Below are 23,900 nucleotides of genomic sequence, written 5' to 3'. Positions count from 1 at the left end.
CATCCTGCCTGTGCCAGAGCGCAGCTCATGTCTGTCTGGTTCTGCTGCATCCATGCGTCTCCTGCGGCTTTTGGCTGCCACCGGGTCAGCCCTGAGGGAGTCTAAGGCAGAAGAACGGAGCCTGCAGTACCAAGAAGGGCCCTGTGCACCCAGCAGTGGTGGCACTTCCCCTGCGTGATTGTGGGGCTGGGCACTGGTAAGAGTTCTACTATGGGAGGTTTCTACTGGGTAGGAAATCTGAGGCCTGCTTCTGCACCGCAACTGAGGAGCATCACAGGTTTATCCTCTCCACACCCACTCACCCCTTCCCTCCCGGCCGAGCAGCCCATCCTGCAAATCTCCTCTGCCTGGATGTTTGCTGCTGCGGATGCATTCCCGCTAGCACAAGCGAGCAGGCTGCGCGGCGGCAGGCTGCTGGCGAAACCGGGAGCCTTGCTGCTGCATGCAGAGAGCAGAGGCCCGGGCTGCCCTCAGCCAGCCCGCCTGTATATATTGCACACAAACAGTCTCACGCCTTTCCCTTCCTGTGAGACTGCTGCACGTGGCTCTCGTCTGCCGGGAACCAGCAATAGCTGTAGGGAATCCCAGGCTGGGCGTCTGCGTGTTCCTCATCCTCCCCTGCCCCACACGGGGATTCCAGTTATGCCCTTTGCGAGGTTCCCGGAGAAGGGGAGAGGCGGAGAGCGGGAAGCCCTTTGCCAAGTGGATTGATGTTAGTCACAGCTGCTGTGCTCTCACCAGGACCATTATTTTTATCCCGACAGCTCAGTTTCCATGTGTGTCCCTAGAGAAGGCTGAGGAGCCACCTCCCTTCCCAAGAGCAGGATCCACGCTGGCGTTGCGCATTTGCACGCTCTGCTGTTTGCTTTGAAGCAGCGAGGAGGGCACCCCAGCCTGCAGAGCTGGGCGGCTGTCCTCTCGCAGGCCAAACCACGGCCCGCAAAAGAGCTTGCAGCTGAATCAAGCGAGCTGATTTCCAGCGCATGGGAGCGGGGGGAGTGATCGCACTGGAACGAACCGACTGTTTTTCCAGCACACTGCATCCCATGGGATTTTAGAGGTTCCTGCGGAATAACTTCTCCCACAACAACCATGCTGGGGAAACTTCCCCCTCGGGACAAGACCTCAGAAAGGACTCGGGTATCCTGGCTTCACAGAAACCCAGCCCTGTCCTGCGCTGCGCAGCAGGAGCCAGCCTGGAACCGACAGGCGTTTGGTGCCGTGCGTTGGATGAGGACAGCTCTCCAAGGGCCGAGCTCCACATGACGGCCACCGCCGCCATCCTCGCTGCCACCCGCGGCACTGTGGTGGGTGTCTGTGTGGCGAGGAAAGAGCTGGCTGGGCATGAGGGCTCAGGGAGGGACAAGAATTCAGTTGTTGCTGAGCGTTGCCTGCTTGTCGGGATCATCCACCATAGGCTGGTATCGGCTCTGGTGGCCACCACAACAATACGAGTACTGGGAAGGAGCCTGAGGTCTGCAGACAAAATGGCTGTGGCATAGGGGCAGCTCAGGGGCATTGGTGCAATAGGTTATATGTGTCATGGCATTCAAGGTATGTGATAAATAGCCCATCTCTGAGTTTGGTCAGGCAGGATATCGCAGAAACAACAACAGCAAAGAAGTTAGAAGCCCGATCAATCCTGAATACCCACAGTTTGGCATCTGAGAATGGCACAAGATGGCAGGGGTGTTTTGGCCTGTCAACTAGCTGATACCATCCATGCCACCCCGAAGTCTTTCTTTCCTTGCAGAGCTCGCCTTTATGATCAGTCTTGCTGTATGCTCCCTGGCATGGTAGCCACCAGAGGCCCAGCTGGAGCAAGGCCAGTCTGGCAGGAGCCCCTTTGCTGCTGGCTTGTCGTTGTTCCTTGTTCTGGCAGCTCAGCCATAGCTCATCTAGGTCAAGAGAGGTGGCTCGGGAAGATGTTCCCGATGAGTTCCTATGAGATGTGCTCCTCCCAGGGCCCTTCAGCTGGGCTCGCTCCTTTTCCTCATTCCAGGCAGGGTTTGAAAGGCTGTGTTTGTAAACACCAGGCTCCGACTCGCTGCCTCCGGGGCGCTGGGCAGGAGGCCAGGGAGGGATCTGAGAGACAGCAGACAGCTTTAAGAGGCTGTGGCGTCCGATTGCTGCTGTGGAGCGGACACACCTTGCAGTTAATAGCGGTGGTGGTGGGAGTCACCTACGGTACCCGCAGGTCTCAGCACTATTTCATGGCTCCCTGAGGCTGACCTTGGGCTTTACTGAAATGACCTCTTCACACGCCAAGGTAAATTCTGGGTCTTTCAAGCCAGCTCTGCCAGAATCAGCAGGGAGGTAAGCTGAGTTGCATTAAATGTGTGTACAAGATCAGTGCCCGGTGATGACAAACACCACAGTGGATGTGTGTTTGCATTTGACACAGTGCTGGTTAAATATTCACTCTGCCCAACCTCTCCTTCCCATAGATGTCTCCAGAGAGCTTGGCCACGTACATGGACTTGGGCTCTCCCATCTTACTGGGGAGACAAGGGCCTGCTGTGGCATAGCATCTTCTCACTGACCACAAGCCAAATGATGCAACAGTCTGAGGTGCTGGCGAAGAGGGTCTGCCCAAGACTCCAAGCCTCCCCTTGTCTTATTCCTTTTAAAAACTGGTTAACAAGTGCCAGTGTTTGGCACTGTGACATGGTGGAGCAGCAACAAAGCTCTGCCAATGAGGGAAGGCATGAGCTGGTGAGAGCTAGAGCTGAGTCCGTTTCTTTCCTCCAGCTGCAGCGCTTGGTGGGCAGGGGAGGCAAGGAGAGATCTTCACCCAAGCACAAGTTTAAGCCTGCCCGTATGTCCAGAATTGCTTTTGTCCACACACTTTACCAGCAGGCACATTCATGCACAGATTTAGCTGGAGCTTCAGAGCTGAGAGCCGGGTCCGGGCAGAGTGGGAAGCATTAGCAGCCTGAGCACACGTGGGTATCTAGTACGGAGCTACAGCTGGGAAGCAGCCAGTCCTCCAGACAGGCTTTGTGCTGGCTGTAGGGTTGGTCTGTCTATACCTGAGCTCACGCCTCACTGCACAGATGCAATATCAGCCTGATGCATCCTGAAGGGCTGGAGCTGAGACAGCTCTTGTTTTCCCTGTGTGGTAACTCTGCACCCGACTCCCACGGCTTCACACTGTGTGGAATGGCTTGTGCCTGGGTCACACGTTATGCCTGTGCAAAGGAGTTCACTGCTCCTGTGGGAGCACTGTGGTAGATCAGGCCTGGCTGGTAAGGCTGAGAGAGGAAGAGAAAAGCAGTGGCTCCTTTAAGGGAGGGAGCGACAGGACTGCAGGGAAGGAGCTCTGGAAGCTGTGTTTTTCTCTCAGTGCCTCAGGGGTTGGTTACTAAATTTGGTTACTGGGCTTAAATAATGCAGCATGGCAGAGCCCAGTGGGTTTGAACATTGTCATAGCCACATAAGCCTCTCCTAGGTGGCTGAGAGCTCTTGTTCTCTGCTGCTGCTGCTATCTGCACAGGAGCTTGAATATGATGTGAAACATCATCTGAAATAATTATAACTAGCAGAGAAGAGTCAAAGCTACAAAGTCCCATCTATTTCCATTGTGCTCTATCTCTGTAATTTCTAAGGTGCCAATCACCAAAGCATCCAAGCACTGTCTAATCTGGATCCCAGTTCCCTTGGTGCCCATGGAGGCTTGAATCTTAGCATTTTATGTGAGCCCATCTCTAATTAGCAAGCATAGGGACAGAGCTGCATATTGTGAGCAAGAAGCCTTCTGTTACTTTATAGCCCAGTTATGTTCTGAAGGAGTCAGGACATCATGGTCACTCCTGGCCAGGAAGCATTATATCCTCTTGGTTATTGCAGGGAAGGCAGGCCGGTTTACCAAGGGAGCGCAGGGAGCCATAATCCCCTGCCCAGTGTGCTGTCTACCTTCCCGTGTGGAAGTAGGGGCGGATCTGTACATCTTCACCATCTGTGCATCAAGGCTGCATCCAGCTCCAGGGCAAGAAGAGAGAAGGCACTCTGCCACCCCTACCACTTGCTGTAGAGACAAGCTTCCCTATGTAGAGATAAGGGAGAAGCCCAGGACAGGAACCAGAGACCTGGCTTTGCAGGAAGAAGGAGGAAGAAAATCATGCACCCAGCTGTCCCCACAGCTGACCTACTGCCCCACACTTTCTGCAGACTTTGTGACAGATTAAAACCTGCCAGATGATTGCTCATGGCTAACACAGTGTTACCAGTGACAAAGGGACTCCTGCACTGAACATTCTCATCCGGACTGAAATCAGATTAACCCTTTCCTTCATTATCAGGCAAACAGCATTTGCTTCTAGTGAGAACCTGCCAGGTTCAGGCATTGCCATAGCAGTGAAATTCCTGTCTGTCCATCAGGCTGCATTTAGGAGAAGGGTCCCTCTCAGCCTCTGCCCAGTCTCCCTGATTTGACATGACACTTGACAGCAGGTTTTCATGGCAGAGGATACTGGGCAGTTAGTGGGAGAGAGCCTTTCCAAATCCCACTTGTAAGCATCACACTTCAGTCCTTACGAAAGTGCAGGTCCTCCTTACCCTCCCCCATTGATCAGCCGTGTCCTCTTCCCCCTGCAACTGCTGGAGTATTTTTAGTGACATTGAATAAATACATGTTAAATCTTTCTCCATTAGTGACATGTCATAAATTAAAATGGCATTAACTGTAAAGCCTGCAGCAAAGCCAGCTTCATCTAGAGCACTTGCACATGGTTGCCTAAGAGGCTAGGAACAACAGTAGCAGCACTACTTTTCCTTCAATCTGTTCATATTCTCTGCACACTAATGCCACCTTCATCTGCTGTTCACTCACCCACTACTCCCAACCCTCCCAACCCTTATGCCTAGGAAGTCTCCAGGTTGCAGATTTCCATTCTCTCCAGTCACATCTTAGACATGTCCTCTCTAGACATCATGTCAGAGACTTCTCAAGTCCCATTGTAAAAACCCACTGGATTGTTTTGGGCCCTTGCTAAGGCCCACTGTATAGCAACTCCAAAACTACTTCCATAGCTAGGAGTTGGTGTGTAAGAATCTATCTATATCCATCCATATCCACAACTGCTGCTGCCTTCTTTTCCCACATGATCTCCCCTCTTCCACATACATTTGGCCCCTTAGCTAAACTTCATGTATGACTCTAAGCCATGCCCACTCTGCCTATCAGCCCACTCCTTTATTTCAAACCCTGTTTCTCCCTACTTCTGCTCCAGCTTTCGTCTGCCTTATGCTTCCTGCTGCCCTTCTCATGACAACCCATCCTGTCCCCCTCCTTCTCTATTCCCCTTTTCCCTTTTTCACTCTTCCCTGGCTCCCAGTCTCATCCATCTTCTTCAGCCAGAGATGGACATCTCTGCTGTCTCTGGTGGTGCAGGAAAACAGCTTGCGTCTCCCCGAGTTGCCCAAGGCAGGAGCTCCCTCTCCTTTGATACTTCCCCTTCAGGTACCTGGTATGGATCAGCTGGAGGAAAAGTTGACACAGAACTCACAGCCTGTGTAGCTTAACAGGAGGAGATCAGCTCAGAAACTCCGCCACAAAGGAGCAGTGGATAATGGATGAGGTGAAGCTTGAGGTGAAAGGCACTGAAATGCTACAGCTATCAAGCGGCTAAAATATAGCTTTGAATTGCAGGGTGACTGACTGTGCAGGGTAGGGAAAACCTGCCATTAAGGAAGAGGGAAATTGAAAAACAAACATCCCCTCTGGATATTTAGTAGCACACCCAAAAGATTAACATCAATTATATCTCCCTATTAAGAAGCAAGATACTACACTGCTTTAACTGGGTGGGTTCTCAATCCTCAACTGCCTCTTTGCAAGTATCAGGCGAGACTGGTGTTCCCAGCAGCATGAAGTTAGGCTCCTTTGGTTAGCAGGCTAACCCTGAGGTCCTGCTCTTCAAAAGTATTTAGGTTTCAGGTAGCTGATGTTATTTAGATGCTACAACCTTCTAAGGCTCTCAGCCTTAGGAGCTAAGAGGATGGCTATGAAACTACAGATTGCCTGGGTCATAACTAGTCTACATCATCCTGATGGATGAATGTTACTGTTAGGCACCTTCATGATGTTGAATCTCTCTCTGAGGCTGGGTCATTCTGCAGTTGCCTGATGTAGCCTCTTTTTGCCCTTTGTTTCTAAGGGAGGGGTAATAGCCAAACTGCCAGTAATGGCTTCGACAGGCCTGTGTGGAACTCAGGTGGTTTTACAGCTATTAATTCATTCAGACAAGCCAGCCTCCTGCCTGATGGCTGTTTTTTTTCGCTTGGGTGCAGGAAGAACTGGTGTCTTTTCCAGATTTGCCCAAAAGCAGGGTTGGAATTGGGCCCTATGCAATTTCAGTTACTCTGAGTTGCAAGCATTACCTGCTGGGCTGCCCACTTTTATTGTAGCTATGGAAGGCTGTGCAGAGAACAAGCTGGCTGCCATGGTTTGGATGTGATGGAGATGCTGTCAGATTTCAGCAGCTCAGTGACCTTTTTGTGACGGTCCCTGAAGGCACAGCATTCCCAGCGCTTGGCAATAGGTAAGGGTTGTGCATGGGTAAGGACTTCTGTTTCATGGTGCAAGATGTCTATGGAGACAGGAGCAGGAAGGAGAGAGTGAAGAGATTACTTCCTCCACCAGCCTCCTGCTTAATGACCTGCCTCAAGAATGACATTGAACCCTTACTACAGGTCAGAGGCCTCCCAGAGGGAATGGGGATATCTTAATGATGGAATAGATTCCTTCCCCACACTTGCACCTGGTCCTTTATTAATGGCAGGATCCTCCCCTCCCAGTTCAGCTTCTTTAATCTCTCTGGAGTCAAGCCAAGCTCCTCAGAAAGGAAAGGCACCAGCTTTCCCTAGTTAATCTTTGAGCTGGGAGAAACAACAGATCTGATACTCAGGGTCTTCCCATCATTTCATACCAGGACCATTCTGCCAGCAACTTGGTGAGCCAAGCTTGTGGGGGGGAACCAGGTAGTGTCCTTCCTACAGAACAGTGGGCAGTTTGGCTGGAGATTCTTCAAGGAGGATGGGGCTGGATCAAACTCTAACTACCTGGAGGTAACAAAAAGCCTGAAGTGCTATGAGATCATCTTATCTTTCTTAGTTGCTGTACTTCTCCTAGCTAGCAGGGTGGCATCAAGGGGCTCCTACCAGTCTGGTTCTCCATGGCTCACAAATGCAGTAAAGGGCAACCACAGAGCCTGCTCTTATACTGTGAGGTCTTCTCAGACAAGAAAGAGTCCTGAGATTCCAGCAGTGCACAGAGGATACCAAAACTGGAGCAGAATTTACTTAGGGGTGAGTAGGGCTGTGAGAATGACTTCTTGTATAAAAGGTTTAGGCAGGGTAGAGGCTTTGAGCCCACCTATATCACACCCAGGTTTTGCTGGGCTGTGTTATACTGCACGTGCTACTAGGATGCAGCAAGCTCTGAACCTTGGGGCAAGAACTGAATTTAAAAGCATGTCAGGGTATTCCCATGTGTATATCTCTGCTGGAGTTATGGAGAGAAGGGAGATTTCCTAGCTGTCTTTCAAGTTTTTACCATTGCAGTACCATGCTGTGTGCTTTCATGATAGTGAAGATGCAGTGCAGCTAGCCAGCATCACCTAATGGGTCTCGTGCATTAGCTCAGTGGGGGTCTGTTGGTAAAAAGAGCACCTGAGCTGTGACTAAAACCCTGTGGCTTTTCTCCTCAGAATGGCCAAAATAAGCAAGTCCTTAGTAAGTTGCTCCGGCAGATTTTGTACCTTGGTAGGCCTGGTGGGGCAGGCAGTGGTGGGGTGCGTGTGATGGATGTTGTGTTCTGCTGCTCTGTGGGCAGAGGAAAGCAGCCCTTGCCTAAAGGGTTCAGGTAAGGCTGCTGGGGGAAAGTCATGGAGGGAGGATGAGTAGTTCACTGAGGAACAAGTAATAAAGAGAGCTGGCATGACCAGAAGTGCCTAAAGCCTTCCTATTGCATACAAAGAGCACTCAGTGCCTTGCTGCCTGGGGAAGAGCTCCAAGACAGTTGTCAGTCTGGCTGGCCCCTGCCCTTTAATCTGAACGTGCCCAAATGGGCCTGGGGCTTTATTTTTGTGTTACTGCATTGTCTCCCTCCCACTCACTTGTGCTTTCCTTTCAGATGCCTGTGGCTGCTTTTGATGCTTCTCTGCCCTGTTTTGGTCTCTCTGTTGGGCAGACTTTGTGGCTTGCCACCTTTCCTTGCTCCTTTTCCTACATCTTTGATGGTACAAGAAAGCTTCTGGTTGTTTCTCTGTTTGTGTTTCGCTCTCTTTAGGGTTGTGTCTGGTGACAATAACATGAGAGTCCTGAGTTCTAGCTAAGAAAATCAGGTATCTAGCAGGGAATGTCCAGCAAGCAAATGCAACGTACAGTGTAAAAAGAGGCTGTTTATTCCTTATACTTCTCAGTGTCATAAAGACAAAAATATACGCTACTTCCTTCATGCTGAAGCTATTGACCATATTAACTTTGTTCTCTGCTCTTCTGTGACATACCTTATCTGGCAACTTCCAAGAACCTTTCCAGTGTTGCTTATATAAATAAACCTCATGTTGCCTCTGTGCAGTAGGCATTTACCTCCATTTTGCAGTTTGAGGCATTTAAAATGCTGTAAGACATTAACATTTAAAAGCTAATTTTGCAGAATGACAGAATAATCCAGCCTTCAGAAAGAGAACAAGAACCTTATAGTCCTGCCTTCACTGCCTTCATTAATGGAGTGTTCTCCACCTCTAGTTAACCATCAGTCTTATTTTCCTTCAGGTTGCAACCCTAAAAAGGTACAATTGTCACTTTAACCCCAGGTAACTGAAGTGCCTGCCTACATAGTGACCTTATCAGAAGGCTCCAGCCACGGCACAGGTGGGTGTGATGGAGCTAGCCTCTGGAGTGGGTTTTGTATGGACCAGGTTGGCTGTGTCCTGGAGCCTGGGGAACACAGATGCACCTAGATTACTATTATTAAGTTTTATTTCTTTATTTCTGCCCTATCGAGGAGATTATGCTGTCAAAACAGGTTTTCACCCTCTTCAGTAAGGGAGAAGAAGCAGTTACAAGTGGCAAAGCAGTTGGGAATGACAGTGATTAAGTGCCTTTCCTGGAAAAATCCCTTTCTGCCATAGGTGGCCTGAAGACACTGGTACATGAGGACTGCGGTGTTTCCAGTAACCCAGCAGGATTCGGTGGGTGGAGGAAGGGGAAGGAACTCAGCGAGCCGTGACAATGGGAAAATCTTGGCAGGGACTCGCACACGCACTCTTGCAACTGGCTTCAATGTTCCGGCTGTTGTAAGAAGGGATTGCACCGGGGTGAGGAAAGCTCAGGAAGGGGAGTGTGGAGGCAACCATGCGAGCGTTCTTGGCCGAGGCCTCGGGGTGAAGCGAGGAGGGGGCTCACTGCAGTGACAGGGCACACGGGGTACTCCCTTCCCGCAGGGGAGAAGGGGACCGAGATGGTTTGGGTGGCTGAGCGCTGTAAGCCAGGCACCAGTGGTGTTATAGCCGAGCACAGGGGCTCCTTCAGGCGGCCCGTTTGGCGGTGACGGTGCTGGGGGGGCTCCGGGTTCCTCAGGGCGCGTGTGGTGCCCGGGGCGGCAGAGGCCGCGCCCCGCGGGCCGTTAGGGCCGTTGCACGCTGAGCGCGACCGGCCGGGCGGCCGTCGGTGCGTGCGCCGCTGCTGCCCCCTGCCGGCGCCGCTGAGGTAGCGCTGAGGGGAAGCGGCCGGCGGCGATCTCGGCCCGCAGGGACCGCGGACAGCGGGGCCACAAGACCCCCGAGGTCTTGTTTTGGACGGGAGGATGTGACTCCCTGCCTGGGCTAAGGGCTGAGCAAGACTCCCCTGTCCGGCTGTGAGCAGAGAGCTGCTGCCAGGGCAGGCTGTGCGGACCTCCGGCCCACCCCGCTCCCCGAGCCCCCCTCGCCGGGCATGGCTTGGCCGGTCCGCTGTAGCAGAGCGAGTCTGCAGATGCTTTCAGTTACGGCGTGCCTTGCCCGGCCGTACATGTGTGTGACTGTATCCCTGCAGCAGTTCCTGCAGGGCTATCTAGGAGTGGGTCATTTCCTCTTGACTCAGCGGCATCAGTCACAGCGCGTATGGCTCTGGCTTTTAGCTCAGGTCTTCAGCTGTGAAGACATCACACTCTCCTGCTCGCACAGGGGCAGCTTGGAGACAAGCCTTGGGCTTTTGTTTTGCGGGTCCCTCAGCACCCATCAGGCACTAACTGCAGCTGGCAGGGTGCTATTCCGCAGCCTTCATAGTGCCTGGTATTTACCCAGTGCTGACTGAAAGGTGTCAGCATGGCTCAAGGACCAGGTAAGTCACCTGCAGGGTCTCACAGAAGAGGCTTTTCAAGCTCATGCTGTCTGGCTAGCACAGAAGACCCACTGCATGGAGCGACAGGTTTCACAGTATATTGTTTTATATGAACAAGGACATGATACAGTTTATAGGGACATGGTTATATATGAACAAAGAGTTTCCTTTTCTACAGCATCGGATTTTGCCGTTGTAGCTCAGGCTCTTTCCTGTAGTAGTCAAGCTACTGCTCATGTTCCACTGCTGAAACAAGGCTGGACAGAGGATGCTATCCTTTTGATGGATGGTCTGAAAGCTAAGCCTGGAAATGAATATTATATGCCTCCACGTGACTTGCCTGGAGCAGTTTTAGGGAAAACCAGCTATTGCTACCAGGAGAAATCAAAGTGTGCCTTGTAATTTGGGATATGCTCTAGGTTCTATATGTGCTATAGGAACGGGCCCACCATTGCCATGCCAATCCTGTCATCCCTGTGTGTCCTGTTTGCCCCTGCAAAATGACACTGTGACTGACATCAGGCAGGCAGGACAGAGCAACGGCTTCCAGCTCCGAAGGGCTGCAGTGTTTTCCAGGAGGAGCAGGTAGAGCTGGAGATTCAGGCTCCCTTCTGACAAGGTGGACACGAGGTGCTCAGTCACAGGAGAGTCCTGGGCTTTACACTGTTCCTGCGATCTGCCAGATCATGTACAGCATAGACATGAGGCAGTGTTAGAGATGCACAGCAAATCTCCAAAGCAAAGGCAGTCTCCAGACAAGTACCTCTAAGCATGGATGAATTCACACTCCAGTTGTGAAAATGGATGTGAAGATTGCCCCCAAATATTTCCAGTTATTCAGAACAAACCTGCAGTGTCTGTGAAGGCAGAAATTCCAGGCTGACCCGGAAGGGAGGAATGAAGACCCTTTAAAGTAAGGACTGCTGGTGGCTGGTCACCCAGCAACATAAACACCTATCCACTGCATTTCTGCCAAGGAATCCCTCCTATGCAGACCAAGCTTGATGCTTGTAACTATATATGGTATAAGTGCATAATAGTCTACATAAATGTACATAAAGAGGTATTATATAAGTATGTATATAGATAATATATGTGCACATACAGGATTTTAGGGTTACATCTATATTGGCAAATGCCCTGGGGCACTACAAGTCCATCATCTAAGAAATGAATAGCTGATTCCCATTAATTTATTCTTGCCATGTGTTTTGGGCTGTGCCAGTTAGCACTCTTCCAAACAATTCCCAGGCATGACTGAGGGAGGGAGTTAGTGTGGGCCAGGGGCCGTTCCCAACAACCACTTGGATCCAAATGCCTTGCTTGAAGGATAAAAGAGTTTAATGTTATGGGTGCAAGCCATCCTGTGCCAGGGCCCTCAGTGCCAGAGAACAGACCTGGGCACGTTTAATTTACTGGTATAGACATAGTCTGGGAGCCCAAGGGATTAGGCAGGGTTTTAAGGGTTGCATGCCTGGACTTAGATACTTGATTTCTCCCAAGATCCATTTTATAGTACCTTGTGTGTTTTGTGGACATGGGCCTTGATCCTTTAAATCTTGTATCACCTTGGTTCTGCAGTTAATGGCCCTTTCCTGTTGTCCCTAAATAACATACCCCTGGTGGAAGGTGAAGTATAATTACACAGTTTTATTATTGCTGCCTTCATGACAGTGGCATATAACAATGGTGAACTCTGTGTAATTAACATATTTTTTTAGGAAGAAAGTCACATAAAACATAAGAGTTAAAAATAAAACCATACAAACCAGTAGCTTTTCAAAGCCTGGCTAATTTTCATCAGGCTTTGTAGAAAATAGTTTCCTTTCCTTCAGGTAAAACCTGGAGATTTTAAGATTACACTAATTTTGCTATATGAAATTATGGAGGGACTGACTATATTCTGCAAGGGAACACCCCTGCAAGTGTGTCCAGTTACCCTGACCGCTGTGGTACAACACCTCCTGGGAACGGCGCTATCCAGTTTCCACTACGTGAATGCACTTGAGATTTTAGCTCTCTATGTCCTCTGAGGAATGGCACAGAAAGGTGTCTGACTGACAGCAGCAAAGATGCATTGGTGTGAAGGAACAAAATTCCTTTGGTCAGGATGCTAATGACAGTGCTCCATGTTGGGTACTTTTCCTGACCTATCTGCTCTTCTAATCGTAGCTGTTTCTCCTAAATTTTTATGGCTATTATCCTCTTAGCCTGACTCTTACCGTAACTTGAGCTTCATTTCTGTCAGGGTAGCCACCACATTAGCATCAGAATGCACAGGCCAGGGCTGAGATGAACACAGACATAATGAATGTCTCTTCTTACCTGTGCAAGCCTGGTTGCTCTGGTCGAACTCCCACTCTACTATTCAATATGTGACTTAAGTATCCAGCCATCCCGCCCACATGTGCAAATAGATGTTGGGACAACTCTGATACTGTAGTGATGTTAATGCAGTGTGGTGATGACAGCAGCAAGAAACTGGGCAGAAGTATGTTGAAAGCCTGTTTATCTTCTGGCATGATGTGTGTCTGCCATATATACAGCAAATCTGCCTGGATCTTCAGAAGTCATCCTTTGGGTTTACAAAGGAGAAAAGGGGAGGGTTGGGGAGTGATGAGATAAACAGCTTATCCTTTAGGCTGAATCTGTCCTGCTTTTCTTGCAATTTGCTACACAGCTGTGCAGGTCTCCCAGAGATTGAATCCCACGCACCTGCTGTATGTGCCTCTTTGTGTAGCATGAGCAGGTTAATTGGGGGGATTTGATGCTGTGTATTTGGGCCCGTTACCCATCTAGAGAGGAGCCAGCATACAGCTGAGTGGATCTGGCTGAGAAACAAGAGGTTTTTCAAAACCAGGTTCCAGAAAATGACTCATAAATACCTCTAGGAATGCTGGCTGCGGTGGGGAAACTAAGACCCAGAGAATTTGCTTCTACATTGCCTCCTCTGAACGCTGTCAGGTTGTGTGGGCCATACTTTTGTTCTCCTTTGAGGGCCGGGAGACTGGTTACCCTGTCCTTGGGCTTAAGCACTGACAAAGGGAAGTGCAGCGCCTGCGATCAGCAACCTGGCTGGCTGTGCGTGAGGCACCCAGGCCTTTGGCTAACAAAGTGTAACTTCCCGCTTACGTGCGTGCTTGTCAACATAAAGCAGCTCCTTGCTGCTATGTAGTTATCCCTGTTCTGCCTCGGCGCATGAGGAAGGAAGGAAGGACACAGAGGCAAAGATGGGGAAAAAACAAGAACCCCTCCAGACCATTCTGCCTTCTCTTGTCAGTTCTCAGCTGGAAAGAGTGAGCCGGTGGGGAGGCAAAGTGGTGGTCTCTTGTGCCCTCTGGGGACGGATGTATATAATACAGGCAACAGAAAGTATCGGATGCAATACACGGCTTTCCACAAGGTTTCCTTTAGGCAGCCCCCCCATAAGGGAGGTTTGTCGGAAAGCAGCAGGCCGTGGCTGTCGTCTCTTCATGGACCTGCCAGATCCTGCTTCTGTTCCGACAACACCTTTTAGCTGAAGTGTTTTACCCTGGGAACAAAGAGGCATAAGGGAGTGATGTATCATAAGACTTCCACAGTAATATCCCATCCTCACCCTCTGTCTGATCTTTGTCTTAGCCCATCTTCTCTTGCCCCCCTTTTTGACCATTTTTAGTGCTAGCGTGCCTGCATGCGAAGCTTGCGGTTTCTGATGCCAAACTCATTTCCTCCCTCCCAAGGCCATTTTCATCCTTGTTTACACAGCCATGCTGCCTAGAGAGCTGTTCCAACTGGGATTTCTGGTGGATAGCTTGCAAATAACTGTCCTTAGTTGTAAGAAACTGATAAAAGCTTCAGCATTTGGCCTTGGCCTCTAGAAGAAACTGGGAGAGGGGAGGAAGAGGGGGAATATACAGACACAGCATGCATTCAGAGTTCAGAAAGCCAGGAGCAAGACATGCCTGTGGTTTATTCTCATTACAAAATTTTCTAAGGTCTCTCTTCCCTTGGCCAGTCTGGCAATCTGCACTTTTGAGGCAGAGGCTTATGAAGACAAGTTGTCTTGTCCTGTTCATCAAAGCGCAGTTTTACTGGATGCTTGGACCCTTTGACTGGCTTTCAGCTGGTTTGTGGCCACAAATCCTCAGTCGTTTTCAGTTCTTCAGTTATTTTAAGAGCTGTATGTTTTACCTCCAAGCCTTTCTCTGAGGATTCTGCTGTGCTGTCATAGAATCATGGAATCATAGAATAGTTAGGGTTGGAAAGGACCTCAAGGTCAGCCAGTTCTTTATCCACTAAGTGGTCCATCCATCAAATTGATGTCTTTCCAATTTAGAGAGAAGGATGTCGTGTGGGACAGTGTCAAACGCTTTGCACAAGTCCAGGTAGATGACATCAACTGCTTTACCCTTATCCATCAATTCTGTAGCCCCATCATAGAAGGCCACCAAATTGGTCAGGCAGGATTTCCCCTTAGTGAAGCCCTGCTGGCTGTTACCAAGCACCTTGTTGTTTTTCATGTGCCTTAGCATGCCATCCAGGAGAATGTGCTCCAAGATTTTGCCAGGCACAGAGGTGAGACTGACTGGTCTGTAATTCCCCGGGTCTTCCACTTTCCCCTTCTTGAAAATGGGGGTTATATTTCCCTTTTTCCAGTCGTCGGGAACTTCACCTGACTGCCATGATTTTTCAAATACGATGGCCAGTGGCTTAGCAGCTTCATTCGCCAGCTCCTTCAGGACCCGCGGATGGATTCCATCAGGTCCCACGGACTTCTGTGCGTTCAGATTTTGAAGATGGTCTCGAACCAGATCCTCTCCTACAGTGGGCCCAAGGTCTTCATCTTCTGTCACTCCTGCAGAGGCCTCAGGTAGTACACGCTCCTGTCCCCAGCCTTCTCTGAGCAGCTCAGTAGCACAGGTTTATGCCCTGACTTCAGCAGACCCAGAACTGTCTTCCCTCCCCACTGATGAACTGGAGCTGGGGCACAGGCAGGCTGATGGGAGTCCTGTGAAGCATCTCCAGTGCCTGGCTGATGTTTCCTGATCAGCTAATGGCAATTTGAGAGGTCTGGCCAGGCTTGCAGCAAGGCACTGTGGCCAGGAGACTTCCAGCCTGGCCCAGCATGTGTGACACCTGGCTGTTGCTCTCCTCTCGTGCACTGGGCCCATGGTAAGGAGGAGCTGCAAGGCAGCAAGTTCAAACTTGCGCCTCCTGGAAATCATTCCCAGAATTTCTTTCCCTGGTGATGCTAACCTGGCTCTTTTTGCACTTTTCTTAGAAGCACTGAAACCACTCACAAATACAGATCTAGACATGGCGCCCAACTAGACGAACTGGGAAACCTCTTTGATGTTGAAAGCTGTATTTTATTTGTACACTTGGGATAAGCCCAGAGGCTGTCTGGGCAGCCAGGAAATTCCAGAAAGGAATTTCCCCCCATCAAACTAGCAACCACAATAATATTTTTCCCTTCCCATGTGGAGACTGTGTGTGCTCATTTCTAGCACTTTTGCTTAAGAAGTTCCCTGCTTTTGCAGGATCATGGGCCCTTTCTCTCTGATGCTGCCCTTCTAAGTAAGCATTGTAGACTGAGGTTTCTTGGTTTTGACCTAAAGGCCTCAATCCCAAGGCAGCTGATGAGTTGGTTGACCCTCTCTGTGGGGGTAGGGTGTTTATTTTGTCTCTGCACTCCTGGCTAGCTACATGGCAGGACTCAGAACCACTGTGTGACCTATGCTGAGGACTGTTGCCGTGAACGCGTTTGAAAAGGAAGAGAGTTACAGTGGCTGTATTTGAAGAGAAGAAGGTCAGAGATCCTTTAGCCAGATGACATAATTCCTCTTCTCCAGGGGTTAGAGGGAAGGACCTATTTAAAGCAAGAATCATCTATTGTCTTTGCTTGTGATTCTGAGAAGCCAGGCTACACTGACCCTGGAGCTTTCAGTTGGCCAAGCTAAACCGTGGGCCCTGTGGGCACTGTCCAAGCAGCTCATTACCAAGTGGGTGTCATGGGGCCCCTTAGAGGCCTCTTTGCAGAGGAACAAATATACCAGTTAGAGGAGCATGGTGTAAACAGCCATAGTAATCCTGCTCTCCCTGGCTGTTGGTGTATTAGCCACACGCTGACTTTCCAATTGGCCCTAGCAATTTGCAGGGAGAGAATTGGCAGCAAGGGAGTTATAACAGAAACGAGGCTGCCCAGCAATGCTGTTAAGAGGATCATCTCTTTTCCTTACTGCTGTCACATGGCCTGTGCTGGCATGGACATTGTTTCTCTATCAAATAGTAAGGATCAGTAACTGCCAAACACCTGTGTATTTAATTTCTTTTCTGGTTCTTTTCCTCTTCTTGTGGCAGTCAAAAACTGTATCTGCAAAGCATGTATACTGAACAGTTCATTGCTCGGATGTGCCTAAAAGATGTATCTAAAAGAGAACAGACAGTTGTCAATCTCAGCCATCTCTGACCAGCCTTTCCTGATGCTCCCTGCATGTCCAAAGTGTTTGCGTGACAGCAGCTGGCTCTTTTCTGTGACAGTTTGTAGCCATTCAAATAAGAGTGGCCAGTTCTCCCCTATGGGTGCCTATAGACTTAGTGAAGGGCTGCCTGGTGACTGCACATGGGATGGTTCCCAACTACTGTCCCCACACTCCCAATTTTAAGACCACACAGCCAAAGCTCTGAGATCATGCGTGCGCACTGCAGCTTCACCCCTGCAGCTGGTTCATGGTGTGCCTTTGGTTTGTGTTGGTGGGGATGCAGCATTGGTCGGCCTATGTAAGGGCTGGCATTGCACAGAAGCAGAGTCAGAGATGATCCCTCCCAAAGGAGCCTACAGGCTCAGCAATTCCCTCACTGGGAGGAGAGATGCCCAGCGGTACCTGCCACAGGTGATCAGTAGCTGGCTCAGGGGCAGAGCTCAGTGCCCTTTGCCTGTTTTGCCAGTCATACTATTCTGGGAACAATTATCATTGTTTCTGTGGACTGTCCTTCTCCTCTGCTTTTATCTACATACACTGGACTGTGGCTGAGACAGCTGGTGGATGGCTCTGCTCTGTGGGACCATTCAAAGCATGGCAGGCTTTGGGCCCACATCTCCCTCCAAAGCAAGCCTTAGGCTCAGCTTTCATCCTGCCTCTCCCTTGCTATTCTTTAGCGTTGCCCTTGGCAGGTAGATGCCGCTTCTGTGCCTGGCACTTGCTGTAGCTCCAGTGTCTATCTCAGACATCATCCAGTCAGGGCCATAAGCGAGTCCCGGCAGATAGGGATTTTCCATCCCCTCCTCTGCCTCCCTTGGTGTAATGAGGGGAGATCCCCAATAGATGGCACTTGAACCTCTGCCTTGGATGGCTTTTTAACAGCCTCCAACATCGGGATGTTCAGACCAACGACCGCACAGATGCAGCGTGATCCAGCTACGGCAGAGTGTGAAGGAAAGAGGGGCCGAAGGGGGTTCATTGTGCAAGGTGAGCCCCGGGTGACTTCAAAAGGTGAAAATAGTCTCTTTGCTTATGAGCAGGCTTGGCCAGGCCTGCCTAATGGGCCCTGCTGCGCCCACACACATTCCTGTTCTTGTGTCTTGCAGTGTTAATGGCACACCCTGGGCAGAATAAACTGCAGAAGGTATTAGACTGTCCTCCAAGCACAAGAAATACAGCTCAGGGGGAATCTGTGTATTAAAGTAATCCTTGCTGCACTGTCTTCACACCTCCTGCCTGTCTCCTTTATTATGCTGTTTGGCCAGAATTCCCACAGAGGTATGCCTCGGAAGGAAAATAAGATGGGGCACACCATCAGCTGAGGCAGTTCTCCAGGGATCTCTTCCCCATGGCAGCAACAGGCAGGTATTGCAGAAGTGAACGAGGATCCCGGCTCAGCTCACAGCCCCCTGCCCTCTCCCTGTCTCTGCAATGCCATGTGCTCTTGCAGGGGAAACTTGCCACTTGCCTCCCTTCTGCTTCTGGTGTGGCCACGAGGAATTTAAAGAGACCTTCAAGCAATGCTGGAGCAGGGGTCTGGGCTTACCCCAATGTTATGCAATGTATTTTTCAGGTTTTTATCATGTGACCAGAGGAAACTTGGACGAGGTTTGAGATTTGGATTGAACCCAGTAGGCAGATCAAAACTGCAGGGGTGAGAAACCCGCAGGAACCAAAACCAAAGCAAAGTGATCACATGAGATGCTTGGGCAGTGAAACCACTGAACTTCGCATAGCTCCAGCAGTGCGATCTAGTAACAGGCTAGATTACAGCCTGGAGCATGCGGTTAGGGGCCAGGAGATACCACTTCTATTCTTGGATTTTCCACGGCTTTCCTCAGTGACCTTTAGAAAGTCAAGTAACCTTCCTCTGTCTTAGTTTTCTCCTTTGGGAATAATACTGTTACTTATGCCTGGAAAGTATGTTGCTATCCTTTGATAGAAATTATTTGGTAGTGTTCCGCAATCTGTACATGTGCGGAGGAGCAGCACATCTAGACCTCTCAGGAAGCTTTCTTTCCAGTGTATGATGCAGCAGTGTGACTTGTCATCTACTGGGAAACCATCTAGCATGTCAAGCTTCATCCTCGGGGCAGGGATCACACAAGACAGGAGTCGTAGCAATACATTGCAGCTCTGCTTTCTGCAAGGGTTTGCTAAATTCCTTGTTGGCTATAGCAGTGTGTCCTTGTGCCTCATTCAGAATTGCTGCTGGATGTTGTGAACCAATGGAGAGCTTGTGATCTGTCAATCAGTTCCTCCTGGCATTGCGTTTGTGGAGCAGGAGAGAGGTCACAGTACTTTACCAGTGTGAGGTACAAGGTTAGCTGGGGAGGAACTTGAGAGTGTGAGTTTCTCCTGAGCCTACTGGAACACAGAGATGCTCATGGCTATGCAGTTTGAGACAAGACACTGAAGGCGGTTTTCCTGTCTATTCTGCTTATATGGAATACAGAGCAAGAAAGAAATAGCTGCTCTGCAGGTGTCTGCTGGAACACATGCAGGTAAAGGTGGGAGGAGCAGAGTTAACACAAGGAATTACAGTTGTAGTCTCTCTCACATCACAAGTGCCCCATGGGCACGTGCTTTTGCTGCTTGTCTTGAGCAGCACTGGCCCCAGAGCAGGTCAGGCAGCTGAGCACCACACTGCTGCTCTGTGCCTTAGTGGGGCAGTAACAGTTTGTGTACAGGGCTGTGAGGTGATGCAAGAGCGATGGCAGGTTCTGCTCTTCTCTGTTCCAGGGAGCTTTTTCAGCTTCATCTGCCCTGAGACAAAAAACTGGGCCCTGACGTGTGCCTGTCCCATTGCTTGAACCTGGAGAGCTCAGATATGGGAAAGCAGCCACAGCAAGTGATGGTTTGTGATGGTTTATGGGTGAGATTTTATAGACAGTGACATCCACTGGGGTAAGAACATTGTAATAAGAGATTCTCAGATGTTGGGCTTAGGGATATACCGTGATTACCAGTTAGGGATCAGGAGTAGTTCTTACCTAACATTAGGTATACTATTGCATATCTACAGGGAGGATTTCTGCTTTCACCTGGCGTTTTACTCTACCCCGTCGGCGGCAGGATGCTCAGCTAGTGATCTGCTCATGTGAGCTGTCCCTGGTTTTCTGTATTCCTGCAATGAGGAAACCAGAAGTACCTAGAATAGTGTATGGTGGCTTAGAGACATAAGTCTGGATGGTGATTTCAATTTGGTGTGAACTGGAGGAAATCAATTCACAGTGTGAATACAGAATTTACAGGGCCAGTGTGGTTTAACAGATGAGGTACTGCAGGCACCTCTAGGAAGGCACTGTCTGAAGAGCAGAGCTGTTTTCTGGCTGTATGCCTTTAAGAAAAGTTACTTTGCCAACTGGAGCCGAACCGAGGCCTTTCCTTGCAGGAAGACGCTCTCCATCCTGCAGTCAGCATTCCATGGGTGCTCTTTCCCTATCTCGTTACATCGCCCCTAAGGACCTACCCCAGCTCCACCTCGGTGACGCCGGCGGGGTCCCTTTAAGCGGAGGCCCCGCCCCGTCCCTGCCCGTGCTGCCAATGGGCTCCGCGGCTGCCGCGCCGTTTGTTACAAGTTGCGCGTCGCGGTGCGGGCGCGGGGGCGCGCGGCGCCCGGGGGTAGTGGGGTGCGATGCGGTGCCGGTGCGGGGCGGTGCGGGACCCGCCTGGGGCGAGCGGAGCCCGGGGCCTCGGCCCGCAGTAGGCGCTGCGCCCCATGCCGCCTGTCCCCTTTAGCACGCTGCACCTCCCTCCTTTATGAAGCGTAGCCGGGGAGGGGGCTAAAAGCGAAGGAAGTTTGGTGTGTATTTGTAGGCTTTGAGAAGGGGTTCCCTCTCCCTCCCACCGCCGAGGGCTGTAGGACAGAGTGCGGTGCGGAAGAGAGAGGGGCACAGCTGGAACGGGCTGTCCCGAGCCTCACCCCGCCGCCGTGTACCTGGGGTGCTGGATGCGAGCTCTGCAGAGCTCCTCCGAGCGCAGCAGCGGCGGCTCGGCAGATGTAAGAGGCGTGCGCGTATACTTAACCCTTTCTTGACTCCTCGGATTTGTACCATGCTCAAAATCCTCACCAAAAAGCTCAGGAACCAGAGTTTGAACGAAATTCAACCTTTTCAGCTAAAGGTAAGAACAGCCCGTTTTGTCACTGTTGTTTTTTGTACCCTTCAGGTAACTAATAACTGGGCTTTGGGAAGCTAGTAACTTGCAGTGTTTATTATGCCAGGCCAGTTTCCTCTCAGCCAGTGTGCTTAATTGAGCTGGCCTAGGCTGTGTTCCACATACTGAAGTCGTGCTTCTTTGCTCTGAGGGTTATTCTGCACAATCCAATAGGTAATACAGAAAGGTGGATAAAGGTAGATGTATTTGTCCTTTAGAAGTATTTACTTTTAACAGGGTTCATGTTTAACTACATAGGCATTTGTCTGTCTGTCTAGTTACCTTTGTATGTGTGCAACCTCCCAGCCCTTGCCAGGCTAGAGCCCCACTGTGCCAGGTACTATGCAAACATGGTTTGCCTAAAATGCCTTTTGGCTCATTATTTGCATTTCTCTCCTCTGGTCCTAAAGGACAGATTCTGAGCTGGAGTTTACAGGCTGGCTCACTGCACTGACCCCTGGCTTTCCACACTCTGCTTACATCCTTTCTTAGTGCTCGAAAGAAAAATGAGGATCACAAATTCAGGATAAGGAATATCGAAGCCTTTCCTGCCAAATGCAAGGAGGAATTTTTGAGCCATATGCAATGGGATAAAATGGAGTCATGAGGAGTGAGTTACAAAAAAATACCAGATCCTGACTTGGCAGAAGCGTTGTGAACTCAGGGATACCCCCTGTAATCAGCAGAGCTGCGCTGGGTTGGCATCAGTACTGTGGGAAGTGTAGTGTCTGGCCACAAATCAAAGAAGGGATCTGGGAAAAGTAGCAGCCCTCGTTGCGTGAGTTGGGGGCTGGGGATTCCTATACCAGGCTCTAGTGGTCTTTTGTATGTGTTGCACAGGGCGGCTTGCTGTGTGGCTGCACTTCTGCGCACTCACTGGACTGGCTGATGGTAACTTGGTTAGAAACAGTGCTGATGCTTCCTCAAAGTTTGCTGCGTCCGTGAACTTCTTCCTTTGGGGATTGCACATTCTATGGTTCTTGGAGGCAGGATTAGACTTTATTTTTAGAAATAAAGTCAATGCTTTAGGCTGTGGACCTATTTAGTGCAGTGAATCTCTGCAGAGACTGGGGGGGATTTCTCTTGAACACTGTGTTTCAGGGCCTTGTTTGTCTCTTGGAACCTTAGGTTGAGAAACCAGGAGAATCTTTGGAAAGAGCTCTGGGGGTATATACAGCCCTAAGGATGCTTGGAGGCTGCAGGAGTGGGTATCTGCAGCCATTTTGTCCATACTGGTGTGGGGGGTTTGTGCTGCAAACAGGTTGTCTGCATTTTTGCTGGCTCAGTCGAGAAGAGAGGTGTAATCTTGCACTGGTTCTTGCAAGGCTGATGCACAGAGCATGAGAGTGGTACAATGGCTGGTATACATGTGTATGGGCAGAAAGCCAGACTTTCAAACTCTGGGTTTATGTGTGTTTTGTGGGCCTTTGGGGATCTTGTGCAGCTGCTTGGTCTTGGTGGAGCCTTGTGTCAGCATCTATAATTCCTTAACATTAACACCATGCAGTGCTCTATCTTAGGCATTGGGCCAGATCTCCTTGCAGGTGTGGACAGTGGGTCGGTGTCACAAGCAGCAAGTGGTGTGGGAGCTTCCCATGGCTCACTGCATGGACCCTCTGACAAGGCCAAGTGTCCTGGACCATCTCCCTCTCTTGCCCTCAGATGACATGAGGCTGCCAGGCATGGACCCAACTTCTGCCTTCTCAACTTCCTCATGCTGGTCTGTGTCTCTACAGCTTTATATATTGTCTGGCACGTGTTATGTGCATTATTTAAAAGCTTCAGTTTGCTGTCTTGAAACCTAGTGAAAAGTTAGTTAGGTGTGAGCATAAAATCAGGTCTATAGTAGTGTAAGTGGAGAATGAGCATCTAATTTGGGTAGAATAAAAACTGCTCTGCATCCACCACCCAAACCAAGAGCTTCCAGAGCTTTAAAAACAGCGTGCTTAACTGCTCTTCTCCTTCATTACCCATTTGCTTTTCTACTTTATGACCTTTGTTGGAAGTTCCCGAATTCAAGGAAAAGCAAGCTGTTGTTTTGTTTCCAGCTTGCAACAGTATTACCATTAGGCAAAGTCCCAGGAGACTGTCCTTGGATAAACTGTCAACTCATTCTTGTAAGCTTGGGAGATTTGACCAACCTTGGATTGTCAGCCAAGCTTTGGAAATCTTTTCAGGATGGAATTTCTGCCCAGTCTAAGGGCCTCGCTTTGGTACCATGTGTGCTGAACAGGTTTAATGTTGCTGTGATTGGTCTTCCTAGTCTTCCCCTCCTTGGAGAAGCTGAGAGGCTGCCATTGCCTCCTGTAAGTGAATCAAGGAAATACACAAGCTTTGGGTGTTGATATAATGAACTTTTCTTCTTTTTGTTCCCTATTGAAGTTGGCCTTTAGGCAGCTGACAGCTAACACTGCTCAGAGTGCTTTGACTCAAGATGACTGGTGTTGCTGAGGTTAGTGTCTCTTTTATTGCCCTTTCACCAGAAGTCACCATAATGGGAAGGGAGGGATTGACAGACCAGTGTTTCACCTGCTGTTGGGTTAGTGCTGCCATCAGTTTGTGGTAGGGGTGGTTGGGCTGGAAGGGTGTTAGTTAGGGTTCTAATCTGAACGCTTGGAAGTCAGGTCTTGCTGACCTTCCTGCCTCCCCACTGGGCACCTGTTCCACTGTAAGTGGCAGCATGTCTGCTCCTGAGCTGTTATGGTTCATAGTCCAGCCAATTGGCTTAGAGTCCTTCAGCTGCTGTGGCTGAAGCATGGTTGTCATAGAATGGTTTGAGTTAGAAGGGACCTTAAAGCCCATCTAGTTCCAAGCCCCTACCATGGGCAGTGACACCTTCCACTAGACCAGGCTGCTGTCCAGCGTGGCCTTGGGCACTGCCAGAGATGGAGCAGCCACAGCTTCTTGTGGCAACCTGTGCCAGTGTCTTTCCACTCTCACAGGGAAGAACTT

At 50.0% G+C, this 23,900-nt stretch overlaps 1 protein-coding gene and 1 long non-coding RNA gene across 8 annotated transcripts in view; both read left to right on the top strand.

Annotated features, from left to right (window-relative positions):
• The first annotated feature begins 821 nt into the window (after positions 1 to 821).
• LOC136014606 (uncharacterized) overlaps positions 822 to 23,900 on the top strand; it is a 73,767-nt gene continuing 50,688 nt past the window's right edge. For 3 of the 5 annotated variants that reach the window (XM_065679450.1, XM_065679447.1, XM_065679446.1), the window contains exon 1: positions 20,383 to 20,915. In XM_065679450.1, coding sequence (XP_065535522.1) covers positions 20,847 to 20,915 — 69 coding nt within the window. In that variant the 5' untranslated portion in view covers positions 20,383 to 20,846. Of the gene's footprint in view, positions 1,308 to 20,382; positions 20,916 to 22,476; positions 22,669 to 23,330; positions 23,401 to 23,900 lie in introns of those variants that run through there. The other 2 variants (XM_065679449.1, XM_065679448.1) reach the window with 2 other exon arrangements.
• LOC136014609 (uncharacterized) lies at positions 6,600 to 17,753 on the top strand. 3 transcript variants are annotated; one of them, XR_010612796.1, is made up of 4 exons: positions 6,600 to 7,068; positions 8,779 to 8,877; positions 9,138 to 9,323; positions 17,673 to 17,753. It is a non-coding gene; the product is annotated as an uncharacterized LOC136014609 (long non-coding RNA). The 3 variants fall into 3 exon arrangements; XR_010612795.1 differs by lacking the exon at positions 17,673 to 17,753 and adding an exon at positions 7,115 to 7,308 and having other exon boundaries at positions 6,600 to 6,953; positions 9,138 to 12,124; XR_010612794.1 differs by lacking the exon at positions 17,673 to 17,753 and having other exon boundaries at positions 9,138 to 12,124.

This window comes from Lathamus discolor, chromosome 5 (assembly GCF_037157495.1).
Source record: "Lathamus discolor isolate bLatDis1 chromosome 5, bLatDis1.hap1, whole genome shotgun sequence".
In the NCBI taxonomy this organism is placed as follows: Eukaryota; Metazoa; Chordata; class Aves; order Psittaciformes; family Psittacidae; genus Lathamus; species Lathamus discolor.
The sequence above is the reverse complement of the archived record's forward strand: the minus strand, read 5'-3'. Positions and strand labels throughout refer to the sequence as shown.